General features: G+C 38.9%; 2 protein-coding genes and 2 long non-coding RNA genes across 6 annotated transcripts; all 4 read right to left on the bottom strand.

Annotated features, from left to right (window-relative positions):
- Nucleotides 1–4836: 4836 nt before the first annotated feature.
- LOC307000270 (uncharacterized protein) lies at nucleotides 4837–7929 on the bottom strand. Of its 3 annotated transcripts, XM_079615706.1 has the most exons (4): nucleotides 7769–7929; nucleotides 7343–7634; nucleotides 5639–5889; nucleotides 4841–5552 (listed from the first exon to the last, which is right to left on the bottom strand). In XM_079615706.1, the coding sequence occupies exons 1-4, from the start codon at nucleotides 7770–7772 to the stop codon at nucleotides 5512–5514; spliced, it is 588 nt and encodes a 195-aa protein (XP_079471832.1). In that variant the 5' UTR covers nucleotides 7773–7929; the 3' UTR covers nucleotides 4841–5511. The 3 variants fall into 3 exon arrangements, 2 of the variants coding, with proteins under 2 accessions (XP_079471832.1, XP_079471831.1); XR_013798001.1 differs by adding an exon at nucleotides 6798–6984 and having other exon boundaries at nucleotides 4837–5889; nucleotides 7343–7929; XM_079615705.1 differs by having other exon boundaries at nucleotides 4841–5889.
- Nucleotides 7930–10909: 2980 nt separating this feature from the next.
- On the bottom strand, nucleotides 10910–11623 carry LOC307001194. Its single transcript, XR_013798190.1, has 4 exons — nucleotides 11598–11623; nucleotides 11398–11446; nucleotides 11195–11275; nucleotides 10910–11110 (listed from the first exon to the last, which is right to left on the bottom strand). It is a non-coding gene; the product is annotated as an uncharacterized lncRNA (long non-coding RNA).
- On the bottom strand, nucleotides 11623–21676 carry LOC307000548 (sialoadhesin-like; the record flags this gene model as incomplete). Its single annotated transcript, XM_079616190.1, has 7 exons — nucleotides 21324–21676; nucleotides 20950–21012; nucleotides 20441–20776; nucleotides 16563–16814; nucleotides 13712–13768; nucleotides 11835–12019; nucleotides 11623–11682 (listed from the first exon to the last, which is right to left on the bottom strand). The coding sequence occupies exons 2-7, from the start codon at nucleotides 21002–21004 to the stop codon at nucleotides 11623–11625; spliced, it is 945 nt and encodes a 314-aa protein (XP_079472316.1). The 5' UTR covers nucleotides 21005–21012; nucleotides 21324–21676.
- Nucleotides 21677–21771: 95 nt separating this feature from the next.
- Nucleotides 21772–23652, bottom strand: LOC307000883. The gene is made up of 3 exons (XR_013798119.1): nucleotides 23247–23652; nucleotides 22753–23008; nucleotides 21772–22016 (listed from the first exon to the last, which is right to left on the bottom strand). It is a non-coding gene; the product is annotated as an uncharacterized lncRNA (long non-coding RNA).
- Between the last annotated feature and the right edge of the window lie 3850 nt (nucleotides 23653–27502).

The raw sequence follows: 27502 nt of genomic DNA, 5'->3' as shown, positions 1-27502 counted from the left end.
AACGAGCAAGTGGTGAGTTTGAAGACTAAACCGAAGTGTTAAGCTGAACTGGCAATGGTTACAACAACACTTCCTGTTCCTATGCAAATGACTCTCAACTTAAAAGAGCAAAAAAAATTATCTTCAGAAAATGACCTTTACTGCCTTTGAATATAAAAATTGCACCAATTATTTCTGAACTCATAGCAACCAGATCTCACGGCAATCGTACGAACTTTGCAAGGTGGCTAATTCGTACAAATTCATACGACCTCACTCGTACGGTTTTTGCTAAATCGTACATATTTTACCAGTTGCCTAATTCGAATGAATTTGTACGAGTGACCTACCCCTGACCCCGCCCCTAAACCTACACATCACATGGGTTTGGACAAATAGTACGAATACGAGTGAGGTCGTAAGATAGCGGCGACATTTACTCAGAGGCCAAAAGGAGAGGATAAGAGTTTCACTGATAGAAATATGACCTGATTTTCTTAATTTTATGTCAAGACTCACTACATGCAAAATAGAAAGAAACATTGTTCAACTAATCAGTGACAATAAAGACGACACCACAGAAGAAGAAACTGTCTCCATCCTTTTCCTCATTGAAGTGTCATGAAGGTCTAAACCGAAGGATCGGATTTACATCGAGTTTTGAATAGAAATCTTCAGTTGCAGTTTCAGCTTTTGTAACGTCACCAAGTACACAAAATAAAGATCCTGCTCATTCAGGAATTAAATCAGATTGGACATGAAGATAAACATCAAAAACACTGAAATGATAATGATTGTGTGAAATGATCAACTTGGATAAGGCGTCCAAGAATAAAGCAGTAAGCCCCGCAGAGCCGTGTTTTACAGTGGATTTAGAACAGCTAAGGGGCGTTGTGACGCGGAGCGGAGTTCTAATCTTCTTTGGAATAATAAGGTATTCTGAATAAGTCGTCTGGCTTTTCCTAATTTACAAATATATTATTGGACAGCAAATGTTTTTTTCAGATATTCACAAATTAGAGATGTTGTCCATTAAAGCATTTAGCCTATCAACTTTCCAAATGTGCGCCTCCCTTCGGATCTGGACTCAATTTTGTGTGTGTGTGTGTGTGGATCTTTGTGTTAAAGGGTCAATTTCTGAATTAGTGAATATAATTGTTAACTTGCTTGTTTCATCTTCTGACAATTGTTAAGCAACATTACAGTTAATGATAACTAAAGTATTAACATAAAACAAAGGTTTGGCTCCAAAAGTTAAATACCAAAAACAACAGAAATGTGTTAGAACAAGGTTTATTTGAGTCACTCAAGTATAGGAAGTGTTAAATAACTTCAGGAGTGGGAAAAGCCAAAAAGAAAAAACTCAAAAAGAAAAAGACCCAATCTACACTTACCTAAGGAAAGAAAGGGAGTCAGGGAACTATTTTGTTGTTTCTTTCCCTCTCTACTTTAAACAGGAGAAAAGCTTAGTATTACAAAAATAAAAATGGCACCCACTCCCCAGAACATCCAAGTTTGGTCTTTATACAATATTTACAAGAGAAACATCAGATCAACAGTTTAACAGTTGGGTTCAGCAAATAAAAAGTGTCTACATCAATGTAACACTATTTACACAAGGTTTTAACAACAAAATAAATAAAATGGGCAAGTTTTGTAATAACTCACAACAGTTTAGCAACTGACGGGATTAGTAAAATCAGCTTTGTAATGATCCACAACCAATCAGCCGCAGCAATGCACATCAACAACAACAAACCAAACCAGCAGAAAACAAGCAGAGGAGATCTTTTCCCTTGAAGACCATCAGCAGAGGTGAGCGCCCTCACCTGACTTTACCCGCACAGAAGAAGAAGGCAGAGAAACGACCACTACTGCCACCTAGTGGCCGGACACACATGATGTTCAAAAATATAAAATACACCGTATGTAACACGATCTATGCATCGTCTGGTCCAGACATTGGTAATGACTTTAATGAGGAGACATGGAAAGCAGTTTTGAACAGTGTTTACTCCTCGTCTCTTCCTGCACGTCACTCATACACTGGAAGGTGCTTCATAAAGTATCGACTATGCTATTGCGATGTTACTTTAAATATTTAAATTGCACACGTTGTATCCTCAAATGCATTTGCATATGCAGCACAAACAAAAAAATTTTTTAAATAAAGGCTAAATACAGATTTGCAAGACTAATACAACAAAAACACTCTTATAAACTCAATTATTCAGAATGTTATTGCTGATGAAATGATGTTTATGAGCTCATAATGATGGATTATCAGTTTGTGAGGAGCATCAGATGTATATTAGCAGTAGGGCTGGGCGATATATTGCATGAGATTGTTAGGCGCATCTCGTAGGTAAAGCCGGTTCCTTGATTAGTAGTAAATCACCATCACCTGCTTTCAGATGTAGCGCCATTTACTACACAGAGCCGTAGTTAACTGACAAGCTGAGCAACATCGCATAATTATCGTGGACGTATCGCCTGCGATAATTAATGCGATATGGCTCAGCTTGTCAGTTAACTACGGCTCTGTGTTGTACAGGGGTCCTCAACTCTAGACCGCGAGATCCACTTTCCTGCAGAGTTTAGCTCCAACCCTAATCAAACACACCTGAACAAGCTAATCAAGCTCTTCATGATTACTACAACATTACAGGTACACAACAAAATCCCCAGTGTTAAATCAACATTGCTCAAGTAGATATTGTCCCATTCTACAGAGTGTTAAAAGTGTTAAAGTTAATGAGATAATTAAGTGATGAATTAAGAGATGATTGAGCATTAGTGATGAACACCTGATGTTAACAACTCCACAAACAGCATTACCAGCTTCACTTATTACTAACCAGATTGATTTGATTTCTGCCATGCTTCTACAGAAGTTATTTTTGAGAATTAACAGAGGTTTAAATGTTGATGTTTTTTTAGTAAAAATATAATGCCACCATTATAGAGATCAGTGTTTGATTTAGTTGGGCTTTTGACCCGTCACTTTTTTTGATAGATTTTATTCTGCAATAACGAATGTAATGTTTTAAAAGCAGTAAAATCAGACTATGATAGTATTACATTGGAATCTGAACTTATTGAATGTAAAGTCACTAATTAATATCAATTAATATTGTTATTAATACATTTGAAGAGTTTGCATTGTCTACCCTGTGAAACTACAGCATAGGAAATAAGTTTGGCATCATTTATCGTGTGGAATTTTAAAACTGATAAGTGCATACAATATATTATTCTGCAGTATTTACCAAACTCACATACAGCAAAAATCAGCATATGAATCTCAACAATGGTGACAATAAACAAAAAGTTTCATGCTGCAATGCATGTTGGGTATCACAATTTGACAAAAATCCCAGCATGCACTGCAGTATGGATAATTATTGTCACCACTGTTGAGGATTGTATGGTAAGAGTTGATGTCTAAGTGTATATTTTCAGAAGAAATTTTAGCACTGACTTTTATAGTTTAATATAACGTTTTTTTACACATTTACTGTACCTGAATCAATAACTAAAAAAAATAATAAATATGTGACAATTGACTTGTAACAAATAACTCTTTATGAGTTTCTTTTAAAAGTCTTGCAAGCATAAAAGCATATTTGGATACTTTAGAAATTAAATGGGTCACGAGACCAACTAAAGCAAACATTGACCACCATAATGGTAGCATACTTTTTTGATCACTTAAATATCAACTCTCAACAATCAATTCCGTAGACTTCTGACAGAAATAAAGTCAATCTGGTTAGTAATAAGTGAAGCTGGTAATGCTGTTTGTGGAGTTGTTAACATTAGGTGTTCATCACTAATGCTCAATCATCTCTTAATTAATCATATAATTATCTCCATAACTTTAACACTTTTAACACTCTATAGATTGGGACAATATGTTCTTGAGCAATGTTGATTTAACACTCGGGATTTTGTTGTGTACCTGTAAGTTGTATTAATCATTAAGAGCTTGATTAGCTTGTTCAGGTGTGTTTGATTAGGGTTGGAGCTAAACTCTGCAGGAAAGTGGATCTCGTGCTCCAGAGTTGAGGACCCCTGGTGTAGTAAATGCCGCTACATCTGAAAGCAGGTGATGGCGATTTACTACTAATCAAGGAACCGGCTTTACTGATGAGATGCGCCTAACAATGTCATGCGATATATCGCCCAGCCCTATTTCACACCGCACGCAGAAGCGGCGCGGCAGCGCGTAGCAGGAGCAGAGCAGGAACAGCAGTGCCGCGATAGTTTCGGCGCCCAGTCTATTTTTAACGCGCCGCTTACGCTGAATTAAAGTGACCATGCATTTTTCATGGCCAAAACACACAGCAGTTTCACCCCAAAAGCACATTGATGAGATCTCTTGTGTTTTAAACAGTCAATCAAATTACCTTCATCAATTTAAAATTAAATGTCCAAAACAAAATTGTTGGCCAAACTACAAAAACAAGTTTAATCGATGTATACTGCCAGTTTACAGATTAATTTAATATATTTATGTATACACACACACACACATATTATATATATATATATATAACCATAGGGATGTCATGCTGATGTCATGCTGACAATCAAATAAAAGCACATGGTGTCACAGGTGTGGTCGAGTGCACCTGAAAATATAACTATGGACGACACTCTTCTCATTGTGGAGGTTGAGAAACATTCAATTATTTATGATCCAAGAAACACACTTTATAAAGACTCACAGGCAAAGGAAAAGGCATGGGAGGAAGTTGCAGTGGCTCTTGGTGCAGATGGTAAGTTTTGAAGTTTTTTTGACAAGTTTAAATGAAGAAAACCTTTCTCCAAGAAACAACACATTTATTCAATGAAGCATTTATTTACAATTTGCACACAGTAAGCACACATAAGCAAGAGAAGCAGATGTTAATGCAAGTAACTGCAGTTTTCAAGTTGAGCAGTAAGTTAGGCTATTAACTTTTTCAATATCTAGAATTTTTACAGTGATGAATTTTTTGTCTTAAACCCTAGACCATGTTGTCTTGCCAGGACACTCTACCCTCAATTGAGCAGAAAAATGTGCAAAGCTTTTCACGCACATCATAAGCTTCTCTGCATCCCCTATTTCCACCCATGTTTCTAACAGGTGGTAGGACTTCCCCCCTTTCTTCTGCCTCTTCCACCCACCTCTGATTTTCTGATGGGTTTGTCAGGTAGTTGTGAAGGATGCAGGCTGCCGTGACTATAGAGTCTGCATTCTCTGGCTTCACATTAATCCTTGTATGGAGTACCCTCCACCTGGATGACAGAATGCCAAAAGCACATTCCACCACCATCCTTGCCCGGGACAGTCTGTAATTGAACATTTGTCTCCATCGTGGGATTCTGTTCCCTGGAAAAGGTCTCATCAAATATGTTTTTAGTGGGAATGCAGAATCACCCACCATGGTGTATGGCATTGGGCCCTGTACACCAGATCCTGGTAAAGGGAAGTCTGCAGGGACAGACAAACCTTTGGCCTCCATGGCTCTTCCAAGAGCAGAACTACTAAACACTCCACCATCGCTTGTTCTGCCGAAGTCTCCGACCTGGACAAACGTAAATCTGTAGTCTGCATCTGCTAGTGCTAGAAGAACTATAGAAAAAGTCTTCTTGTAATTAAAAAACAAGCTACCAGAATGTGCAGGTGACACAATGGTAACATGTTTCCCATCAATAGCACCCAGGCAGTTTGGGAAGTTCCATTTTGCCCAAAATGTGGACGCTATGGCTCTCCACATGTCCTCTGTTGGTCTAGGGAACTGTGATCCCATCATCTGCTGCTCAATTGCTCGACAGGTCATGTGGACAGACTCAGCAACAGTGCTTATGCCTAGACGGTACTGGAAGGCCAGGCTGGTGAAGCTCTCTCCAGTTCCCAGAAATCTGTTAAAACCAAAGAAATATAACATTGTTTTATTGTTTCTGCATTATATATATATATATGGCTACATTTACATAATAATACATATTTTAATGTATTTTACAGTGAGTGGATGCAGGCGAAGATGGAAGTTGTTAAGAGATGCTTTTGTCAGAAACAAGAAGCAAAAAAAAGTTCTGCCCAGTGGTTCTGCAGGTGGCACAGTCAGGGAATGGAAGTACGACAGAGTAATGTCATTTCTGTTGCCACACATGCAGCCTAGAAGGTTACTATGCCATTGTTGTTGACCTTATGTTTTACCTTGCTATTTAGTGTCTTATTTTCTTTTATAGACAATTAGTACTAAATAGTATTTCACTGAGCATGAGTATAATATAAGAATATTTTTAATTGTGTGTAATGTACAACAATACTTGTGTGTTGGGGACATATATTTATATAATATATTAGTTAATTGAATTGCAGTTCCAGACACACTTTGCAGAGTGAGCTGGAACCTCTGGACATGACCGTTGCAGAGGAGGAAGTGGAGGCAGAATTTTCCCAACTCACTACACCTTTCAGTCCCCTTCCTGCCATACAGAGGCCTGCAGCACCCTTACTGGAAGACGAAAGATCGGTTACCCCCACACCACTGCCTAGCACCTCCACACCACAAATAACAACTCACAGAGCTGACACCCCTACCCCCACCCTTCAACAATACAGACAGAAGCGGAGAAGAACGGTTTCCCCAAATACAACAGAGCAACAGTTATTGGACATAATAACACAACCCACTACACCTGTACCACCAAATGTCCCCACACAGGAGGATGAAATGTATTATTTTGCCCTCAGTTTAATTCCGAAACTGAATCGGTTGCTTCCCAGAAACCGTTCCAGGGCACAAATACACATAATGACCTACCTGGCTGACCTGGAGTTAGAAGATGAGGTTCAGAGGCAACAAGCGACAGCATCACACACAGTGTTCCCTAGCAGAGGAAGCCAGCACCCACAATCTGGATTTCAGCCTATTCACCCCACACCCTACCATGAGGAACTAACCCACCATCACCCCCACCAAGTCACTCCTCTGCCAATGTCCACCATGCCTGAAAAACATTCCAGCACTTACCATCGACTGTAGTAGATTGTTTAGCATTCCAAAAGGTTTTTTTTTTTTTTTTTACTTAATCCAACCATTTGTTGTAAATAGTTTAGCGGTTTCAATTATTATTTTTTGTATTGTTCATGTTGTTAAGCATGTAGCCTATGTTCATAATAATTTTATGCATGACTTTGTTGAGATATTGGTTCAATATACTTCATAAACCTTTTTTAGTTGATTTACCCAAGTCAAATATATTTATTTGAAGCATGAAACTAGTGCAATACATATTTTAACTTAATTGAAGCAAAATACATTTATTCATGAATATTTAAAAATACATACAATGGCCTAATATTTACCTCAGTGTAACTGCAAGTCGCTGCTTGGGTTCAATAGACTGCCTGTAGTTTGTTGTTTGCCTTGTTAGTTGGCCTCCAATCAGGGAAAGAATGTGATCAATTTGCTCTGCATTCATCCTGAAGTAGTTTAGGTGGCGGTCACGGTCAAGGCGGAGTTCAGCGACAAGATGGTAATATGCACCATATTCTCTCCTTCGTCGGTTCATGGAGTGAACCCAAAGTCTGCGTCTTTTCCGTAGTCTTCTTAATAGCAAATACAGCGCAATGGCCTTCCTTCTATCAACAACTCGCACTACACGGTAAAGAAAGTCAACAAAAACAAAGATGAACCAAAAGTTAAGCTATAATATATTAATAAAATAAGCTTCTTGACAAGTCTTTTCTCTTAAATATATTTGAAAACAAAATAAAGCAATGCCAACTTACCCATTATAGAGTAGGTCACTCTGTCTGTAGCTACACACGCCGCGGTTCAGTTTCGCGTGTCAAACGCTGCCAGTGTGGAAGCAAAACGCGCGTGTCCTGCTTCCGCTCACTGTACGCACTGCTCATGCGCTGCTGACGCTCTTCTAGCGCATGCAGTGTGAAACCGGCGTTAACATTGAAATCGCTCGCGCCTGACGCGCTATTCGCGTCCGGTGTGAACGCAGCATAATTCTGAGGTCTCAAGGTTGGCAAGTATGTGTTATGTTCGTAATATATTTCACACATTTTATCATGTTGTGTTTAAATAAGTTTCATAGGTACAAAATGTGTTAGGAAATGTGCAGGGTCCAAAGATGACACGGTCATTTAAAGTTGACAGCAGAGAAATACACTCACCGTGTGTAAATTGCGTTTGCTCTGGACATTCATGAGGACTCAAATATTCCCGCGCTGTGGGCGGAGCAACGGCGACATGTCACAGTTAATCTGATTGGTGTTTAGACTCCTGCTCATTAATCCTGTTTGATTTTTTTTGCACCACTACGCACAATGATTTAAAAAATATATAGTATTAACTATTAAAATGAACTATTCTGGTTAGCTGTGCCTGTGTTTATTTTGTCCAATCTCAGTTTTCAAACCACTTCACTTCTAGCCTTTCATTAGGCTACTTATACAGTAGGCCAATACTTACAGTTTTTTCCAACTGCTTACACTCAAAATCTTTTCATGTCACACGATTTTTGAAACCTCTCACTCAAAGTGCAAAACTACACATCAAATCTCCAAAACCATAAGCTATTTCACAGCCTTTGACTCAGTTTTCAATTGCATAAAACACTTTTTTCAAAACACTACACACAATTATCTTACTAAAACACAAAAATCTAACAGTGTTTTAGATTAACACTACAGTAATTGCTGATCACTAACCAATCTGCTTTACTGTAGTATAGGCCTATAAACAGGTAAAAGGTCAGATTACCTGATTTGAACAATAGATTCCTTCTAAATAATATTTTTTTGGTTTACATATGTTTATGGTTTTGTTGTATGCTACTGTAAACAACAGTAATGTTAAATATTTTCTGTTTCTACATTGTATTGGTGTTTCCAGTGTAGATACACAAGGTTTACAGTGTACTTGTTACCCCTATCAGTATGAAGGACTAAAAATGACAGAAGTAAAAATAAATAAATAAATAAAAGTAGAAATAAATAAATATATAAATAAATGTATAAATACATAAATAAATACATATAGAAATGCATAAATAAATGAATAAATACATGCAAAAATACAGAAATAGCCATTTATATTACCAAAATGTATTTATTTTCACTATTATTTATGCATTTATTTATTTATTTCTACTTTTATTTATTCATTTACAGTTTTTACCAACTGCTTACACACAAAATCTTTTCATGTCACACGATTTTTGAAACCTGCTCTCACTCAAAATGCAAACCTACACACCAAATCTCCAAAACCATAAGCTATTTCTCAGCCTTTGACTCAGTTTTCAATTGCATAAAACACTTTTTTCAAAACACTACACACAATTCTCGACCTAAAACACAAAAATCTAATGGGAAGTGACTTGCTTTCCTTTTCCAAACACAACCAATCAAAATGCTACACTTATTCACCAGGCCACACACACACTCCTCACATGTGCAAACACTACAGTAATTTCTGATCACACAATCACTGCTTTACTGTAGTATACATTAGGCCTATGAATACAGTAGGTCACAGGTAAGATTACCTGTTTTGAACAATGGACTCGGGACCCCCCAGGACCACACACACAACAATTGTGTTCTTTACTGTATTCTAGAATATTTTTTTTGGTTTACATATGTTTATGGTTTTGTTGTATGCTACTGTAAACAACAGTAATGTTAAATATTTTCTGTTTCTACATAGCATTGGTGTTTCCAGTGTAGATAATTCATAAGGTTTACAGTGTACTTGTTACCCCTCTCAGCAGATTACTTTCACTGTAGAACGTTACATTGAAATGTAGATATAAGCCTATGAAAGACTAAAGAGCTTTAGATTTATTTAGAACAACAGTGTTTGCATGATATATCCAAAAATGGGTAACACTTTACAATAAGGTTCATTAGTTAACATTATTTAACTACATTAGTTAACATTAACAAATAATGAACTGCACTTATACAGCATTTATTAATCTTTGTTAATGTTAATTTCAACATTTACTAATACTTTATTAAAATCTTGTTAACATGAGTTAATGCACTGTGAACTAACATGAACTAACAATGAACAGCTTTATTCATATTAACTAACATTAACAAAGATTAATAAATACTGTAACAAATGTATCGCTCATTGTTAGTTCATGTTAGTTAATACATTAACTAATGTTTAATAAATGAACCTTATTGTAAAGTGTTACCCAAAAATGTACTATTATGAAAGAAGTGTTTGCCATTTGATGCAAATGCTTCATTCTGACTTGTGTTTATGGCATTTTGAATGCAGTGTTACATTTTGAAGGAGATGTTAGGCAATTTGCATTTTGTGTGTGCAGTTCTGGGAATTGTGTGTAGAGTTTTGAAAAAAGGAGACATAGTTTTGAAAACGTGTGTAAGCAGTTGGAAAAAACTGTAATAAAAACCTATAGGCAACGTTTATTAGTGTGACTAGTATCCTCTAGATGGCAGTCTGGACAAACATGAAATATCAGTTATAATGCTAAAATACACATCAGCTACGACGACGAGATCATGTTTATTTGAGATGCTGGTCTTTTAAACACTACAAAAAGTATTAGATTCCTCCATTAAATATTCAGTAGAACAAAATCCAGTCAGCAGAGCAGTCAGACAGAGAAACTAGAGACTTTAATACATTCAGATACAGATGTTACTGAGTTTAACATTAAAATACTGTTTGTGCAATAAACAAGCAAAAAAATTAATTATTTATATTTCAGTGAAGCAGACATGTTGTTGCGATGTTACTTTAAATATTTGAATTGCACACGTTTTCTGCTAAAATTAATTTGCATTTGCAGCACAAACATAAATATGCAGGCATAAAAATAGATTTGCAAGACTATACAAAAACACTCTTATAAGCTCAATTGCAATATATACAGAAATCAGAATGTTATTGATAATGAAAAGATGTTTATGAGCTCATAATGATGGATTATCAGTTTGTGAGGAGCATCAGATGTATATTAGCAGTAATACGGTTTAATGTGGATCTGCTGAAGTCACTGCTAGAGTCTCATATTCAGAAGATCTGGACTGAAGCTCAAGAGCCGTGTAGGTGTCATCAGGAGCTCTGGACTGAACCGACTGTGAGAGACAGATCAACAACAGCTGTTTATGTGTGGATCTGCTGAATCTGAGTGTAAAAGTGTGTTTGAGACATTTACTGACTGTGATTGTGCTGTAAACGTCAGCAGATGTTCTGGCCGCTGGATCCAGAGCTGTGTATGTATCATCACTCGCGTCAGCCGCCTATAGAGAAAGATTTATACACTTATATTGCTTCATATACACTGTTGTATTCATAGTTCAATGCAATGATACAATCACACTGTATTGCAGTTGTAGATGGAGGTGTGTGTTTGCCGACTCGCCTGCTTTTGATTCCCGTCTTCAGTTCCACCTTCTCTCCTCTTCTTCCTCCTGAAAACAGACAGAAAACTATGAACTAGAAATGGCTTTATTTTTATATTTATATATTATACTTTATAATTTGCTTCATATGTGAGATTGATTTTGGTCGCTTTTTTAAGTGAATAGACTTAGATTTAGTGTGCAGATAAACTTCACTCACTTTATGAACACAATGATGATGAAGATCAATCCTCCACATCCCGCCACGACCCCAGAAACTGTGAGCAGAGCATCTCTCTGAACCCCTAAACAAGATGATCATGAAGATCATTTCACACGTGAGACAGAAGAAACTGAAAGAGTGTTTATAGAAAATACCTTTAACAGTGAGTGACACAGACGCTGATCTCCGAGATCCATGTTTATTCTGAGCCTCACAGTAGAAGCGTCCACTGACACTGGAGTTAAAGCTGGAGATGCTGAAACTCTGTCCAGATCCAACAGCTGAGGTTTCATTCTCCTTAAACCAGCTGAAGTTCAGAGCCGGAGGGTTTGAGTCACTGATGCAGTTCAGAGTCACTGAATCTCCCTCCACTATTACACCAGACCCACTGACCGACACTGAGACGTTCTGTGGAGGATCTACATGAAATATAAATATAAAACATGAAAATAATTATATTTATTTCACAAGTGTGTCACATGCTCTGCTGCGACAACACAGTCTGTAAATGTTTTTATTTTTTTTCGTCTAAGTTTGTCTACTGTGTGTGAGTCTACAAATGAACACTATGGCTAACATGATCTACATTGGAAAAATCCTGGGGATCATGGCGATCTTTTGACTGATCACTCGCGATTTCAGGTGTGCAGCGTTTCACCCGGATGTATAACAGCAACAAAATCACCAATTCCCGTCAACATCTCTTCTCTCTCCAGGGCTCCGTCACTCTCGGCATTAATACGATCGCTTCTGCGTTTTGTCTCAGTCCGCCCAGTTACATCCGGTGCTGCGTCGGAAGCCGTTTTTTCATTAGGTGGAGATAATGACAAATTACACTCGCTGTTTACAAGAACTTCCAGCGGTTAACGTGAATGATGTTAACAATATTGTGAGGCAGCTGTCACTCCTAAGAGTAAGAAAGAGAAGGGCTTTAAATTTTATATTTCTCTCATATCATGCGAAATCCGACTAGCGAATCGGTTTCTAAAATCGTTGTCTCCGTTTCTGAGAAAATGAATTTTATTAAAGTTTTGCCGCTAGTACACTTCGCTATAGAACGCGCAATGCGGAAGTAAAGACGCTGGCTGAGATTCTACTGGAAATACGTCAGCAGCGTTCGTGCATAGAGCCTATATAGACAAATGCTGAAGAGGGGAAAGCCAGCCTCCTACAGCATCACCCAGTGGTCAGAGGACGCAACTGCACAACTCCAGGGGTAATTTTCATGTACAGCCGAGAGTATTTTTGATATAAAACCGGAGATAATAACTGATTACATCAAGTTGTGTATGGCAACCACCATTAAAACCAAAACTGTTAGAAAATATCTCAACTCCATCATGGATGACCCACCAAAAAAAGCTCAATCTCAGGAAGAAACAACAAGTATTTAATCACAAAGACTGGCTTTCACTCAGAGACATTAACCGCCCTGTGAAAAAGTAAATCAAAAAGGCAAAACTTGCATATAAGGACAAATTAGAAAAGGACTTCAGTATGAACACCAGACAGGCTTTTCAGAAAGTGAAAACGCTCACTGGAACCACTTCGAAAAGCCAGCATTCCTACATCTACTGGTTTCAGCTCGCTCACCAAAGACCTGAACAAATGTAATGCCAGATTTGACACTGAACTGCACCACTGAATGTGAAAGACTGCTCAGGAGCCTACCCACCCCTGAACAGCCGAACATCGTCCCTCTAACGGTGGGAGACGTCCACCAGCAGCTCAGGAGGTGCTATACTGGCAAGGCCCTGATGGGATCACTGGGAAGCTGCTTAAGAACTGAGCCCTGGAGCTCTCTCCTGTTCTCCATTCACTCTTCAAAGAGTCACTACAGACAGCAACTGCCCCCACAAATCTGAATAATCTGTGAACTATTTTACTCATATTAATTCATGTTATTAATATGTACTCACATTCAACATAAAGATGAACAGCAGGAGAGATCAGATGATGATTATTTCCTCTTATTTCACATTGATAGTTTCCTTCATCAGAGCGACTGACTGACCGCAGCTGAAGCAGATTCACTGTTCGATCAGTTAATCTCTGTGTGTTTCTGTACCAGAGGAATGTTGTGTGTTCAGGCAGAGAGCAGCTGCTTTTACATCTCAGAGTGACTGAATCTCCCTCTGTCACTCTCTGCTGTGTCTCCACCTGCAGATCTGACACAACAACAACATCATCAACAACACCATCAACAACAACAACATCAACAACAACATCATCATCAACAACAACAACAACAACAACATCAACAACAACATCATCAACAACAACAACATCAACAACAACAACAACAACAACAAACACATCATCAACAAAAACATCAACATCATCATCATCAACAACAACAACAACATCATCATTATCAACATCATCATCATTATCAACATCAACAGATTCACTGTCATCACATCATCAGCATCATGGTGATAATACAACAATAATATTAAAACACTAAACTGAAGCAGTTATATATAAACATGATGTTTCTGTGGCAGAGATGATAGTTTATTCCAAAGATAATAAAATATTTCTTTTTTTTTATTTCTGAGAGTTCAGTTGTTTTACCTGTGACATCAAGCCAAGATCCAGGAATCCCCGTCCATCTTTTTGTCTGCTGTGCATATGTAATTCTGCAGTAGTAGACGTGTTTATCAGCTTCTGTTACATTCATCAAAGTGATGCTGTAAGTGTTTATATTTTCACTCAAACACTGAACTCTTTCTTTCTTCTCTGGATCTGAACACAGGTCATGTGATTCTCCATCAGGTTTAGTCCAGAAACCTTTTACGAGTTTATCACTCTGAGGATATGTTAAAGTACAGGATATATTCACTGTTGATCCCTTTAATGCACAAACATATGAAGGGCTGTAATTCACTCCGCCATCCCACAGACCATCAACCCCTGAAACACAGAAATTAGGAAAATAATGAAAGACTTTCAGCAACAAACACAGAAATATTTCGTTTTCTTTCTGCACTTTTCATAACACACTATAAAGATGACAACATCAGAGAGAGTATATGGGCGGCACTCGTCTAACTGACAGTTTTATTGCCCCCATAAAAAATACCCAAAATAAAGAGAGCTGTACTTTTACACGTCTTTTAGAGTTCAAAATCACTTTTTAAAACAATGTATAAAAGTCAAACAATAAAATACACATCTTTTAGCGTTCATACATTTGTAAAATGTTAAAAAATGTTAAAACAACAATGAAAAAAGCTATCAAAAATGTGTTAGTGTTAAAATGACATCAGACAAGTACAGTCCTGTTTTCTAACATTTTAAGACCTTACAAAAGAACATTTTTAAAACAGGTTAAGAGAGTTTTTCATTACAAAAAGATACATTTGATCCTCAGACATTTAACTTTCAAGTAGTATTTGTAAAACTGTTATATTTTACATATTTTTAAAATCGGTTTCAAACACATCATAATATTAAAACTACATCATGTTTAAAATCGCATTAAAAAATATACGTATTTTACAATTCTCGTGTTAAAGAAAAACAAAAACTTTGAGTTCAAAACACACAGGTACAGCAGCCAGAGAAAAGTTAAAGTAAAAGAAAGGGGACCAAGACCCCAACTAAAGCAAACACTGATCACCAAATGATCATCAAATGAAACAAATATCAACATCTAAACCTCTGTTAATTCTCACTAAGATCATCTGACAGCAATAGTCAAAGTGATTATGTCTAAATGAGACCATACATGATGTTGAAAATATGTCCACAATGTCCACATTTGAACTAGTTTTTAATCTTGTACGAAGGGTCCATGAACGTCTAAATCGGACGTGCAGAACACGTCAAAAAAAGACATCATAAAAACTTTCATTCTGGCTCCTCAGTGGACATCTTATCAACGTCCGACTTTTGTGACAAAGACGTTGAAAAGACGTCTTTTGGACATCATTTTGCTTAGTGGGGAGGTAAAGTGAAAAATCAAACACCTGGGAAATGACAGGTATGCTATGTTTCAGGAATGGCACAAATGTGTGTGACTGGTTAAGTCTCTGTCTTTAGTTCAGTGTGTTAAATAATGTGCTTTTTTGCCATTTGTTGTGTATCTTTGGATTATGTTGTGTTGTAAATAAATCCAAACAATCAAAAAGCCATTCTTTTTTAAATCTCCTCATTCTTTGTGCAAGGTTCCTCATAATGATAGGCCTGAGAGCTCCTAATAGGGCCATTATGGGAGGCTCTTTGTCTCTCTCAGGTGTGAAACACTCAATATTCATGGTGGTTAACGCCTCCTCGCATAAAGCTTTCTTACACAAGACATGTCTTACAAATTTTAAATCAATATATTGTCTTAACTGAATGAGTAGTCAAGGTGATTTTCACATAGTTTTGGAGCAAATATTCTAGGCTACGTGATACAATTTTCAAAAAGTCTTATGAATAAATAATCAGTTTGGGTTTCATAACCTCATTTCAGTGACTTTTTTTTGTCATTTTCACAAACCATGCATAAATGTTATTATCTCAAAACTACAAACTTTTACATACATGCTGCTGACATATTATTGTAGCAGAGTTTGTGCTGAATACTGTGTAATAAGACTTTAGCCATGAAAATGTCACAAGTAACAGAAATAAGCACAAATGTTAGAGCATGTCAGAGCACCTCCAGGACCCAGAAAACCCCTCAGACCCCAGAGGGTTAACAGGGCAGAGTTCATCTTTTAAATTGACTGGCTTTAATTATTACAGTGACGTTTCAGTGATTGAAAGTATTTGAATGGAGATTAATTTTATATTAGGTAAAATACTTTTTATACTGAATTCAAATGAAATAAGTTATACCTTTCTGTTACTTAAAAGGGATCGAGGCAATAGCTTACTCAATTAAAATGAGTTATCTTAACTTGTTGGGTTTAAAAAAAAATGAAAAGTGTGAAATATTTATTTACTATTAATAAATCAGTTTGTACTCACAGTCAACATGAAGATTAACAGCAGGAGAGCGCAGACGTTCATGTCCTCTTACAGCGCATCGATAGTATCCTTCATCAGAACGACTGACTGACCACAGATGAAGCCGATTCACTTCCACAATTCCTCTAGTTATTATCTGTGTGTCTCTGTACCAGAGGAATGTTGTGTGTTCAGGCAGAGAGCAGCTGCTTTTACATGTCAGAGTGACTGAACCTCCCTCTGTCACTCTCTGCTGTTTCTCCACCTGCAGGTCTGACACAACAACAACAACAACAACATCATCAACAACAACAACATCAACTCACCCAAAAATATATATTTTTAATAATTTTATATCAATATTTATTTTGTTCTAAAGCTGCATGACTTTCTTTCTTTTTCAGAACACAAAAAGAAAAAAACATCCTGTTCGCAATCGTAAAATTCATGTTTTATAATGATCACATGTTTTCACTGATAATGTTTCAAAGCAGCTTTACAGCAAATTAATGTTTTGATACAATGTCACTGGGCCGTGATGAACAGGGAATCTCGCATGAAAGCAACACATTTATTTTAATCGTATATCTTCTTCTGGCAGTAACATAATGTAAAGATAATGTACATCCAGCCGGTTGTTGTTTTAAAATAAACCCCAACATGGAGATCAGGATTTGTGAACCGGTCAGAGTTTATTCTGAGATAACAACCAGCGTGATGTACATTATCCCACTTATTACACTAATACTTGCCACATAAATAAATAATTAGACATTAAATATTGATTTGATTTTAAATATTTTATAAGCTCATTAAATGCAAAGCTTCCGTGAAGAAAAAGTTCCTAGAATCAGCTTTGAGCCGAGACCAACAAACAAGTTCAAACATTTAGGTGGACATTTAAAGGTAGCCTAATGTATCATATCAGTCATATCACTTTTTACACAGCTTTTCACCACATTAATAAAGATGGAGACGTGAAATATTGATTTAAGAAACCGTTTAAAATCATACCTGATTATTATCTTATAACACATTACAGTGAACAAGGCAATCATTCTAACAACAAGACAATCACTTCAACAATATTAGCGTAAGTCTATTACAGTGTTGCCATTGACGACGGACATTATCATTATCAGTTTTTAGAAGTCTGGTTTTGACACGAGCTTCTGTCTTGAATAAAATAAACACATTGTCCATACCTTCGAGATAAAGTCGGATATGCCAATCTTTTTATTGTGCATTGGCATTGCAAACAATGAGTAAAAGAAAAAAATGAATGGTCTGAAATGCACTACAAATAGTCATACGCCCTCTAGTGTCACAAACAAAAACAGAAAAACTCAATATAATGGATCCAACAATTATTGAGTACAAATCTTGATCTTGCATGTATGAGAGTGTTTGAGAACAGCAGTGGAGATTTCTGCTAAATAAGACATTACAGTTTGTTTTGTTACTTTGTTTCTTGATGAACTCTATTGCACAGCTTCACAACACTTATCATCAGTCAAAAGTCACACAATATTAAGACAATTAAAGCTTGAAGAAGGAGCCGACTGTCAGTATATGATCAAGAGCCATCAGGACATTTAATAAAATATCTCCTTTTGTGTTCCAACTAATAAAGAAGGTCATCAGGCAGATTCAGTAACATAAGAAGTGCTTGATGTGTGTGTGTGTGTGTGTGTGTGTGTGTGTGTGTGTGTGTGTGTGTGTGTGTGTGTGTGTGTGTGTGTGTGTGTGTGTGTGTGTGTGTGTGTGTGTGTGTGTGTGTGTGTGTGTGTGTGGACATGGTGGACTCATCCCCCCTTCCTGTCGTAATGAAACTACAGGCCATAAGAGAGATTGCCCTTTCTAAAATACAGCATCTCTTTGCAAACATACATTTCCCTAAATGCATCTTAAATGAGCTGAACAATAAGACTAGGCCTGGCAAGATGCTGGATAGGACTAAATACACACTCAACAAGAGATTTCCTGTTCCACAGGTCCAGAAAGGGAGGGCTGGGCGTCCCTCATATAGAGTGGGTGTATGTTGCCGCTAGAATAAGAAACCTGTTAAGGATGTTAAATAATGATGACGCAGCCGTGCGGGAGCTGGCCCGAGCCTCACTACTACTACATCTGGGGAAACGCAAGGTCCCTCTTTCTACATCAGATGATGCCAGCTTCCTCTTGTTCAGAAGAAAACCCAATGGAAAATTGGACACCAACACACCAGGCTTTGGCGTGCGCTCAGACTGGCTGGACCTGAATGACCTCTGCAACCGCGCTAATATCCAACTGCGCTGGAGGAACACAGCAGGACAGTCGGCGGAAGCTAACAAGAACATTGTCACAGATTCAACTATCACGGCAGAGGCAATCATCACAACTGGCGACAACATCCAACTCCTTGACACTCAAAACATCAGAAGGACAATAATCGACCACTTCCACTTGCGTATGATACAGCACTGGACAGGCCTACGCCTGCAGGGACAACTGGCCTGCCTGCCCTGTGCCGACCATAACGCATCACACACAGTTCTGAAGAACACAGCCCTACAAGACGACATCCACAGATTCACAATTAAAGCTAGCAAAGAGAGACGATGGCGCACATCCTTAACGGCTGCTCTGCCTACAAAGGACTGTACATCGCGCGCCACGACCGTATTGTTGCACTCTTAGTGAAGGAGCTCAAGACAATGTCAACCTTACCACAATCCATTTTAATGAAAAAATCAAGACAGACTGGTTCTCCCTCCCACACGAACAGTGCGCTACATTGGAAATTGCCATAAATCACTTACCAAATACACCGGACATAGTTGTAATTAATGAACACACCCAAAGCCGTTACAATAATAGAGATTGGTTGCTTTTTTGATGCTTACATGGACACCTGCTATGCTTCAAAACTGTTGAAATATCAACCATGGTATAATATTTTCAATAACTTTGGCTACTCCTGTAAAGTTATTGCCCTCATTTTTGATAGTTTAGGCCATGTGCATAAATTGTTCTGTATCAGCAGTGATTGGTAGCCTCTATATATGGAGGCGTAGGTGCCACCTTTACCCTTAATGTGCATAATGGACTGAGATATTGGCTGCTGTTGTACACCTTTCTGCCAAATTTGGATTATGCCATGATATATGTTTATCTTTTAATCCAAATAAAGAATTTAAATGTGTGTGTGTGTGTGTTTAGGGCTGGGCGATATATCGCATGACATTGTTAGGCGCATCTCATCAGTAAAGCCGGTTCCTTGATTAGTAGTAAATCTCCATCACCTGCTTTCAGATGTAGCGGCATTTACTACACCAGGAGTCCTCAACTCTGGACCACGAGATCCACTTTCCTGCAGAGTTTAGATCCAACATTAATCAAACCGGCTTTACTGACGAGACAACCCGATCTCACGGCAATTCGTACGAATTTTACGAGGTGGCTAATTCGTACCAATTCATACGACCTCACTCGTACGAATTTGTACGTTTTTTGCTAAATCGTACATATTTTACGATTTGCCAAAATCGTATGAATTCATACGAATGACCTACCCCTGACCCCGCCCCTAAACCCAACCGTCACGTGGGTTTAGACAAATCGTACAAATTCGTACGAGTGAGGTCGTACAAATTCGTACGAATTAGCCACCTTTTAATCACTCGTACAAATTCGTACGAATTGGTCGTGAGATAGCGTTGGACGAGATGCGCCTAACAATGTCATGCGATATATCGCCCAGCCCTAGTGTGTGTGTGTGTGTGTGTGTGTGTGTGTGTGTGTGTGTGTGTGTGTGTGTGTGTGTGTGTGTGTGTGTGTGTGTGTGTGTGTGTGTGTGTGTGTGTGTGTGTGTGTGTGTGTGTTTTCTGTGATTATTTCTGAGAGTTCAGTAGTTTTACCTGTGACGTCAATCTGAACTCCAGGAATCCTCGTCCATTTTCCATCATCTTTATCTGTAGTAAATTTGCAGTAGTAGACGTGTGTATCAGCTTCTGTTACAGCCGTCAAAGTGATGCTGGAAGTGTCTTTATCTTCACGGTCACACTGAATCCCACTTCTCTTCTCTGGGTCTGAACACAGATCAGGTGGATATCTTGTTTTGGTCCAGAGAACTGTTCTGATCTCATGACCATCAGGATATTTTACAGTACAGGATATTGTCACTGTTGATCCCTTTAATGCACAAACATATGAAGGGCTGTAATTCACTCCCCAATCCTGCTGACCATCAGCCCCTGAAACACAGAAATGAGAAATGAAGAGGCTTTCAGAAGTATATACAAAAAATATCTTTTCACTTTTGACCATTTGTATGTTAGCTGACAGTTAAACACTCATGTCTGTTTATAAGTGTAAAGAACTCAATCATCTTTTGTTAAAATATGTGTGAGTGAAACTGAAGACTCACCCGCAGTCATGATCACTACGATCAGAGGAAGAGACTTTATGAGAGACGACACCATAGTGACTTCTGCAATCATAAAACTGACAATTATGATATTATGAGCATCATCTATATACAACATCACAAACTCTATTGATAAAGCACATGATGATTAATAATTCACGGCTCATTGAAGGCTTGACGTGAACTGATGATGTTTCTCATGTCGGCCTCGTGTGTCTAAAGAGCTTCACACAATATTTACACATGAATCTACAACAGATATTGAGCTTCTGGAGTTTAAAACACTTCATCCAATCCACATTCACCAAAAACAGTTTTACAAACATCAATCGTAGCTCTACTGAACTATTTTAAATAACAGTAAATGCTCTTACCGCTCTGAAGTGTGAATGTTTCAGTGTCGACGGCCAAATGACAGAAACATCCGCAGTTTAAGACGTCAAACGCTGCAGTTTTCACACTTTATAAAGTTCAGCTAAATGTTGGTCTTCCTCTTCCTGGTTACGAGTGACCATCATCTCAACTACACAAGAACAACTGGAGAAGAAAGTTAACGTCTCAGATGTCAAACACACATAAGCTTTATCTCTGTAGAGTCACTATTGTCAGATGTTTGTGAGAGAATATGTGAAAGATGTTTGCTTTGAGAAAGAACAGAGTAAAGATGCTCATCATGTCTGCAAGAGCGTCTGAGCAGCATCTTTACAGCTCTTAGTTTCTCTTCCTCTTTCTGACACACACTCTGTGTTTAACACATGAAGCAACACACACACACACACAGAGAGAGAGACCAGACCGAAGATAGATACAGGAAAAATAGTTGTAATGGTCTTCATAAACACTAACACACTGATGGATCTGTTTAATAACTCCTAATAATGGAGCAGTGATGTTCACTGCAGAGCCACATGACGTCCGGCTCCTCCTCAGTGGATCTAATGGGTGGAGGGAGAGAGTTGTGGGTCGGTCAGGGTGTTGTTGGACCGTCTCGCTCATTACACCCAAATGACATCCAGAGAGAAGAGCTGGACTTCTCTCTCCACACACGGCTCTGCAGTGAACAGCCTCTACAATAGAGAATCACATCATTACTCAAATCTTTCCTGCACTTCCATCGACTTTACTGTCATCTAGTGGTCAAAAAGATCCAGTGCACTTTATACTGCCCAGCTTTTACATCTGATTCTTGGACATGTTCATTATCTGATATATTTCTGTGTTGTTCAACATGAGTTTATAAACCAATCATGTAAAAGCTAATGTGTGCTTCATATGAATTATAAAGATAATGTATTAAAAATGCACATATGTAAAATGAATCAAGCTTTATACAATCAGGATGGAAATGAACACCCGCCACCAGCCAAATACTGGCACTTTTAGGACAATAACTGGTTATTTTGCTTCAACTGTCAGTCAATGTGTCGCCAATTCAGCATCTCAAGTTATACTTTCACTAAAAACTGCACAAAAGCACAGCGTGAACGCGTATCAAACACACTGACTTGTTTTAGCAGTTTCAAGATAACAGAAATTGAACTAAGATCATCTAAGTCCACTTTTGAGGTCAAAGACTATGAGAAGCATAAACAAAAAAAACATTTAATTTGGACTTAAAACCAACTGATTGAAAATTTGCTTATTTGATCTGTTTTTTATTATATAATTCATGGATGATATCAGCAACATGGAAGCTTAAGACTCGATACACAATAAGGAAAACACATTTCACTGTTACATATTCATATCTAATAGGATGCCATGTCACACTTTTAGAAACATATCACCATATAGCACACGTACATCTCAGAGACGTCTATTTGATGTCCGTGTTTTCATCTGATGTAGTTTTTAGTGTTCGCTCGTCTGCATACGCCTCGAAGACATTTCCTGTCAGATGTTAAATACACATTTAGAAAATGTCTTAAGATGTTTATGATTTAGAATGTATTTAAAAAACGGACATTTTAAAGATGTTTGTCCACAGCAGAAGCTTTCCGGATGATCAGCTCTTTAACAGACATCTTGGAGACGTACGTGTGCTGACGTCTGGGTAACGCTTTGGACGGTGAGTAAATGATGACAAAGTGTTAGTTGTAAATCTGGTAATTTTGCTCTGAAAGCTCATAATACTGGAGGTGAAAATTAATCATAGTGACTTGAAACTCAGTTTTACCAAAGTCAAAGTTTTTGGTTTTACCTTGATTTGCATAAAACACAACTAACAAGATCAGAGTGGTACTTTATACAAACAAACAATGAAAATAATATTATAAATAAGTCATGTAACCTCCTACTGTGCTGGAGTGTGACGAAGATAAATACAAGAAAGATCTTCTCAATTCTGTTTGTCAAACCATTGTATCGTCTGTCAGTTCTTTCCTTGACTGGTTTGTCTGGATCTTGAGGCAAATTACAAATGCGTTTTTTCCTCGAAGTTTTCCAAACAGAAGTGAACAACTGGATCCAGGCCTACATGCAATGGTCACTTCAAGTCATTTGATAATTTTTGGTCATGTGACCCAGCGAATACTCGTGATTCGTTTAAAAGCGAGAGTATATTTCACACATTTTATCATGTTGCGTTTAAATAAGTTTCATAGGTAAGAAATGTGTTAGGAAATGTGCAGGGTCCAAAGATGACACGGTCATTTAAAGTTGACAGCAGAGAAATACACTCACCGTTTGTAAATTGCGTTTGCTCTGGACATTCATGAGGACTCAAATATTCCCGCGCTGTGGGCGGAGCAACGGAGACATGTCACAGGCGTTAGTCTGATTGGTGTTTAGACTCCTGCTCATTAATCCTGTTTGATTTATTTTGCACCACTACGCACAATGATTTAAAAAATATATAGTATTAACTATTAAAATGAACTATTCTGGTTAGCTGTGTCTGTGTTTATTTTGTCCAATCTCAGTTTTCTAACCACTTCTTCACTTCTAGCCTTTCATTACTTATACAGTAGGCCAATACTTAATAAAAACCTATAGGCAACGTTTATTAGTGTGACTAGTATCCTCTAGATGGCAGTCTGGACAAACACATGAAATGTCAGTTATAATGATAAAATACACATCAGCTACTGTAACATCCTGACTGTATGTCCAAAAAGGGACACCGTAGCCCTCGGGCAAGTCTCGCGAGAGTCGCGAGACTAGTGTGTGTAATGGCAGAATAATAATAAAAAGCGCACAGTTCGAAGGGTCCGTGTCTGTTCCAGTTATTATATTTCAAATATGATTTAGCCAGTGAGCAAACATTACATGGTGTCAGAGTAGAGGCTATAATACTCACGTCCGACAGAAACATGGATAGTTTCGGCGTCCCAGCACCCAAGATGGATTGGGAGTCAGCTAACTTACCAGAAGCGTGGCGACGTTTCAAGCAGCACGCGGAGCTAATATTCTCCGGACCTCTACGGGAAAAAAGCGAACAGGACAAATGCAGCTATCTCCTCTTATGGATCGGGGAAAAAGGGCGCAACATTTTCAACACATGGACGCTAACAGACGAAGACGCGAAGAAACTGCAAACATACTATGATAAGTACACCGCGTATCTCACACCAAAGTCTAACCCGATATACGCAAGATATCGTTTCCACGAGAAAACGCAAGGTGATGGGGAAACTTTCGAACACTTTGTCACGGAATTGAAGCTGTTAGTAAAGGACTGTGGATACCCCAACAGTGACGAGATGGTGCGAGACCGCATTGTTTTCGCTACAAATTCACCGCGAGTGCGGGAGAAGTTGCTCAGCCACGGCGCGGAGCTAACGCTAGATCAAGCCATCGACATCGCGCGATCACATGAACTAGCACAAGCCCAACTCAAAGAGATGGTGGGAAGCAAATACCCCAACAACGACGCTGTACACGCCATAGCCCGAAGACCGGAACACAGACAAACGCGCACGAGTTACAAAGCCAGGCCGAGAGAGCCCGCCACAGCTCAAAGAGAATGTGATAGATGTGGCGGCCTGCATACCACCAAAGAAGGCGCCTGTCCAGCAAAAGGAAAGCAATGCATGAAGTGCAAAAAATTCAATCACTTTGCAAAAGTCTGTAAGTCAAAACTACACACAAACACACACTCAAGAAAAGTGATTCACACTATGGATGAAGACACTGAAGATGAGGAGGTAGAACTTTTTATTGACGGACTTACAAGTGAAAACACAGGAAAATGTAACGAACAAGCTTATGCTGAAATTGAAATCGGGACTCAGAAAGTTAAATTCAAAATTGACACTGGCGCACAGACCAATGCAATTCCCGTACACACATTTGAAAGACTGTTTAGAGATACTGCCATAAAACCAACCACCCAAAAAATCTCCGGCTATGGTGGTGAGTTCCTGAAAGTGAAGGGCACCTGTCGTCTAAAGTGCAAGTATAAAAACACCTCCATCGTGCTCGAATTCTACATAGTAGACACCAAAGCACCCCCCATCCTAGGGATGAGAGCTAGTCTAGACCTCAAGTTAATCAAACTGATACTGGCTGTGGCCGAGGAAGAAGCGAAACCATGTACAGACACAGACAGCCTTCTTAAGGAATACACAGACGTCTTCCAGGGCATAGGAGAGTTTCCAGGGGAGTGCAACCTCAGGGACAGCAGCCTTATGGAAAGCATGGAAGCACAGGTACATACACTCATAAGTACTGTTCCAGTGAGTGACAGCAAGCTACTGGAGATCAAGGACGCAACAGCACAAGATGCACAGCTTACTACACTCAGAAAAGCCACACAGAACGGATGGCCTGACGAAAGGAGGAAATGCCCGCTCAGCATCCAGGAATATTGTAACCACCGAGATGAGATTTCTGAGATGGAAGGAATACTTTTCAAAGGTGAGAAAATCATAGTTCCCCAGAGCCTCAGAGGAGGCATGCTCCAGCGCATACACGCAGGACACATGGGTGTGGAGAAAAGCAAGCATAGAGCACGAGACCTCCTGTTTTGGCCCGGAATGGGAAAACAAATAGAAGCAATAGTAGAACAGTGCTGTATATGCCAGGAACGACGTGATGCTAACCACAAAGAACCCCTGTGGTCACATGACATACCCGAGAGACCATGGCAAGTGGTAGGCACAGACCTCTTCACATGGAACACTCAAAACTTCATCGTCATTGTAGACTACTACAGTAGATTCTTTGAAATGGAGCAACTCACGAGCTGCACCTCACTTGCAGTAATCGCCAAACTCAAGTCCGCGTTCGCCCGTCACGGCATCGCAGAGACAGTCATCAGCGACAACGGACCATGCTACAGCTCTGAGGAGTTCCGCTGCTTCGCAAACGCGTGGAACTTCACCCACACCACCACAAATCCACGCTACCCACAGAGCAACGGCCTTGCTGAAAAGACTGTCCAGACAGCAAAGCGCATCCTGGACAAGGCAAAAGCTGGAAACACAGACCCCTACCTCGCTCTGCTGGAGTACAGGAACACTCCAGTGGACAACCTCCAGTCACCGGCCCAGCTTCTGATGAGCCGACGACTACGTTCCATACTCCCAGCGACCAGTAGACATCTACAGCCACAGGTAGCACCCCAGAAAGCTGTCCAAGACAGACGGAAGGCGTGCCAACATCGCCAACAAGCATACTTCAACAGAGGCACCAAGCCATTGTCTCACCTACCTGCTGGCACACCTATTCGCTTCCGTCAGGAGGACGGTTCCTGGAGACCTGCAACGGTAACACAACATGCACACACACATAGGAGCTACCACATCCAGACAAAAGATGGACAAACTCTACGACGCAACCGCTGGCACCTCCGCGAAAGCAGAGATGATCCAGACACTAAAGACACACAGCATGCAGAAACACACACCAATAACACACAGCCACCACAACCTGAACCTGTGGACCACCCGCAACCAACAAACCAACAAAAGCCCAATTACACAACAAGGTTTGGCCGCATCTCCAAGCCAAGACAAGTCCTTGACTTATAATGTAAAGGGTGTAGGCGGATCGCTGCCCTAAAAAAAAAAAAAAAAAAAAAAAAAAAAGGGAGAAACCGAGAGAAAATGTGTTTACAAACCCCTGTTACTTACCCGATACCTCGGAAACACTGTGAAATCAGTTTGACTGCCTGTTATATCTTTTCACAACTAGTTCACTTTCAAGTTACTTGAATCATACAAAAATCAAAAACATTGTTTCTGACTAGAAAACCAATGACTTATCTACATCCACGTCTTATGTCATTTAAATGCTACCCGTACTTGTTTACATTACAGCAATGACACTAATGATGACCACAGACTGTACTTGTCAGACTGCTTATATATGCATTAAGCACAATTGTTATGTTCACGGAATTCATGTTGTGTGTTCAGGTAATGCCATTTGTTTCTTAAGAAGGGAGATGTAACATCCTGACTGTATGTCCAAAAAGGGACACCGTAGCCCTCGGGCAAGTCTCGCGAGAGTCGTGAGACTAGTGTGTGTAATGGCAGAATAATAATAAAAAGCGCACAGTTCGAAGGGTCCGTGTCTGTTCCAGTTATTATATGTCAAATATGATTTAGCC

Source organism: Phoxinus phoxinus (assembly GCF_949152265.1).
Source record: "Phoxinus phoxinus genome assembly, chromosome: 6".
Taxonomy (NCBI): Eukaryota; Metazoa; Chordata; class Actinopteri; order Cypriniformes; family Leuciscidae; genus Phoxinus; species Phoxinus phoxinus.
This window is presented reverse-complemented; position numbering and strand designations above follow the sequence as displayed.

Coding starts and splice junctions, on each gene's coding strand:
- LOC307000270 (XM_079615705.1), bottom strand. Junction 5,890..7,342: donor CGACTTGCAGTTACACTGAG/GTAAATATTAGG, acceptor TGGTTTTAACAG/ATTTCTGGGAACTGGAGAGA.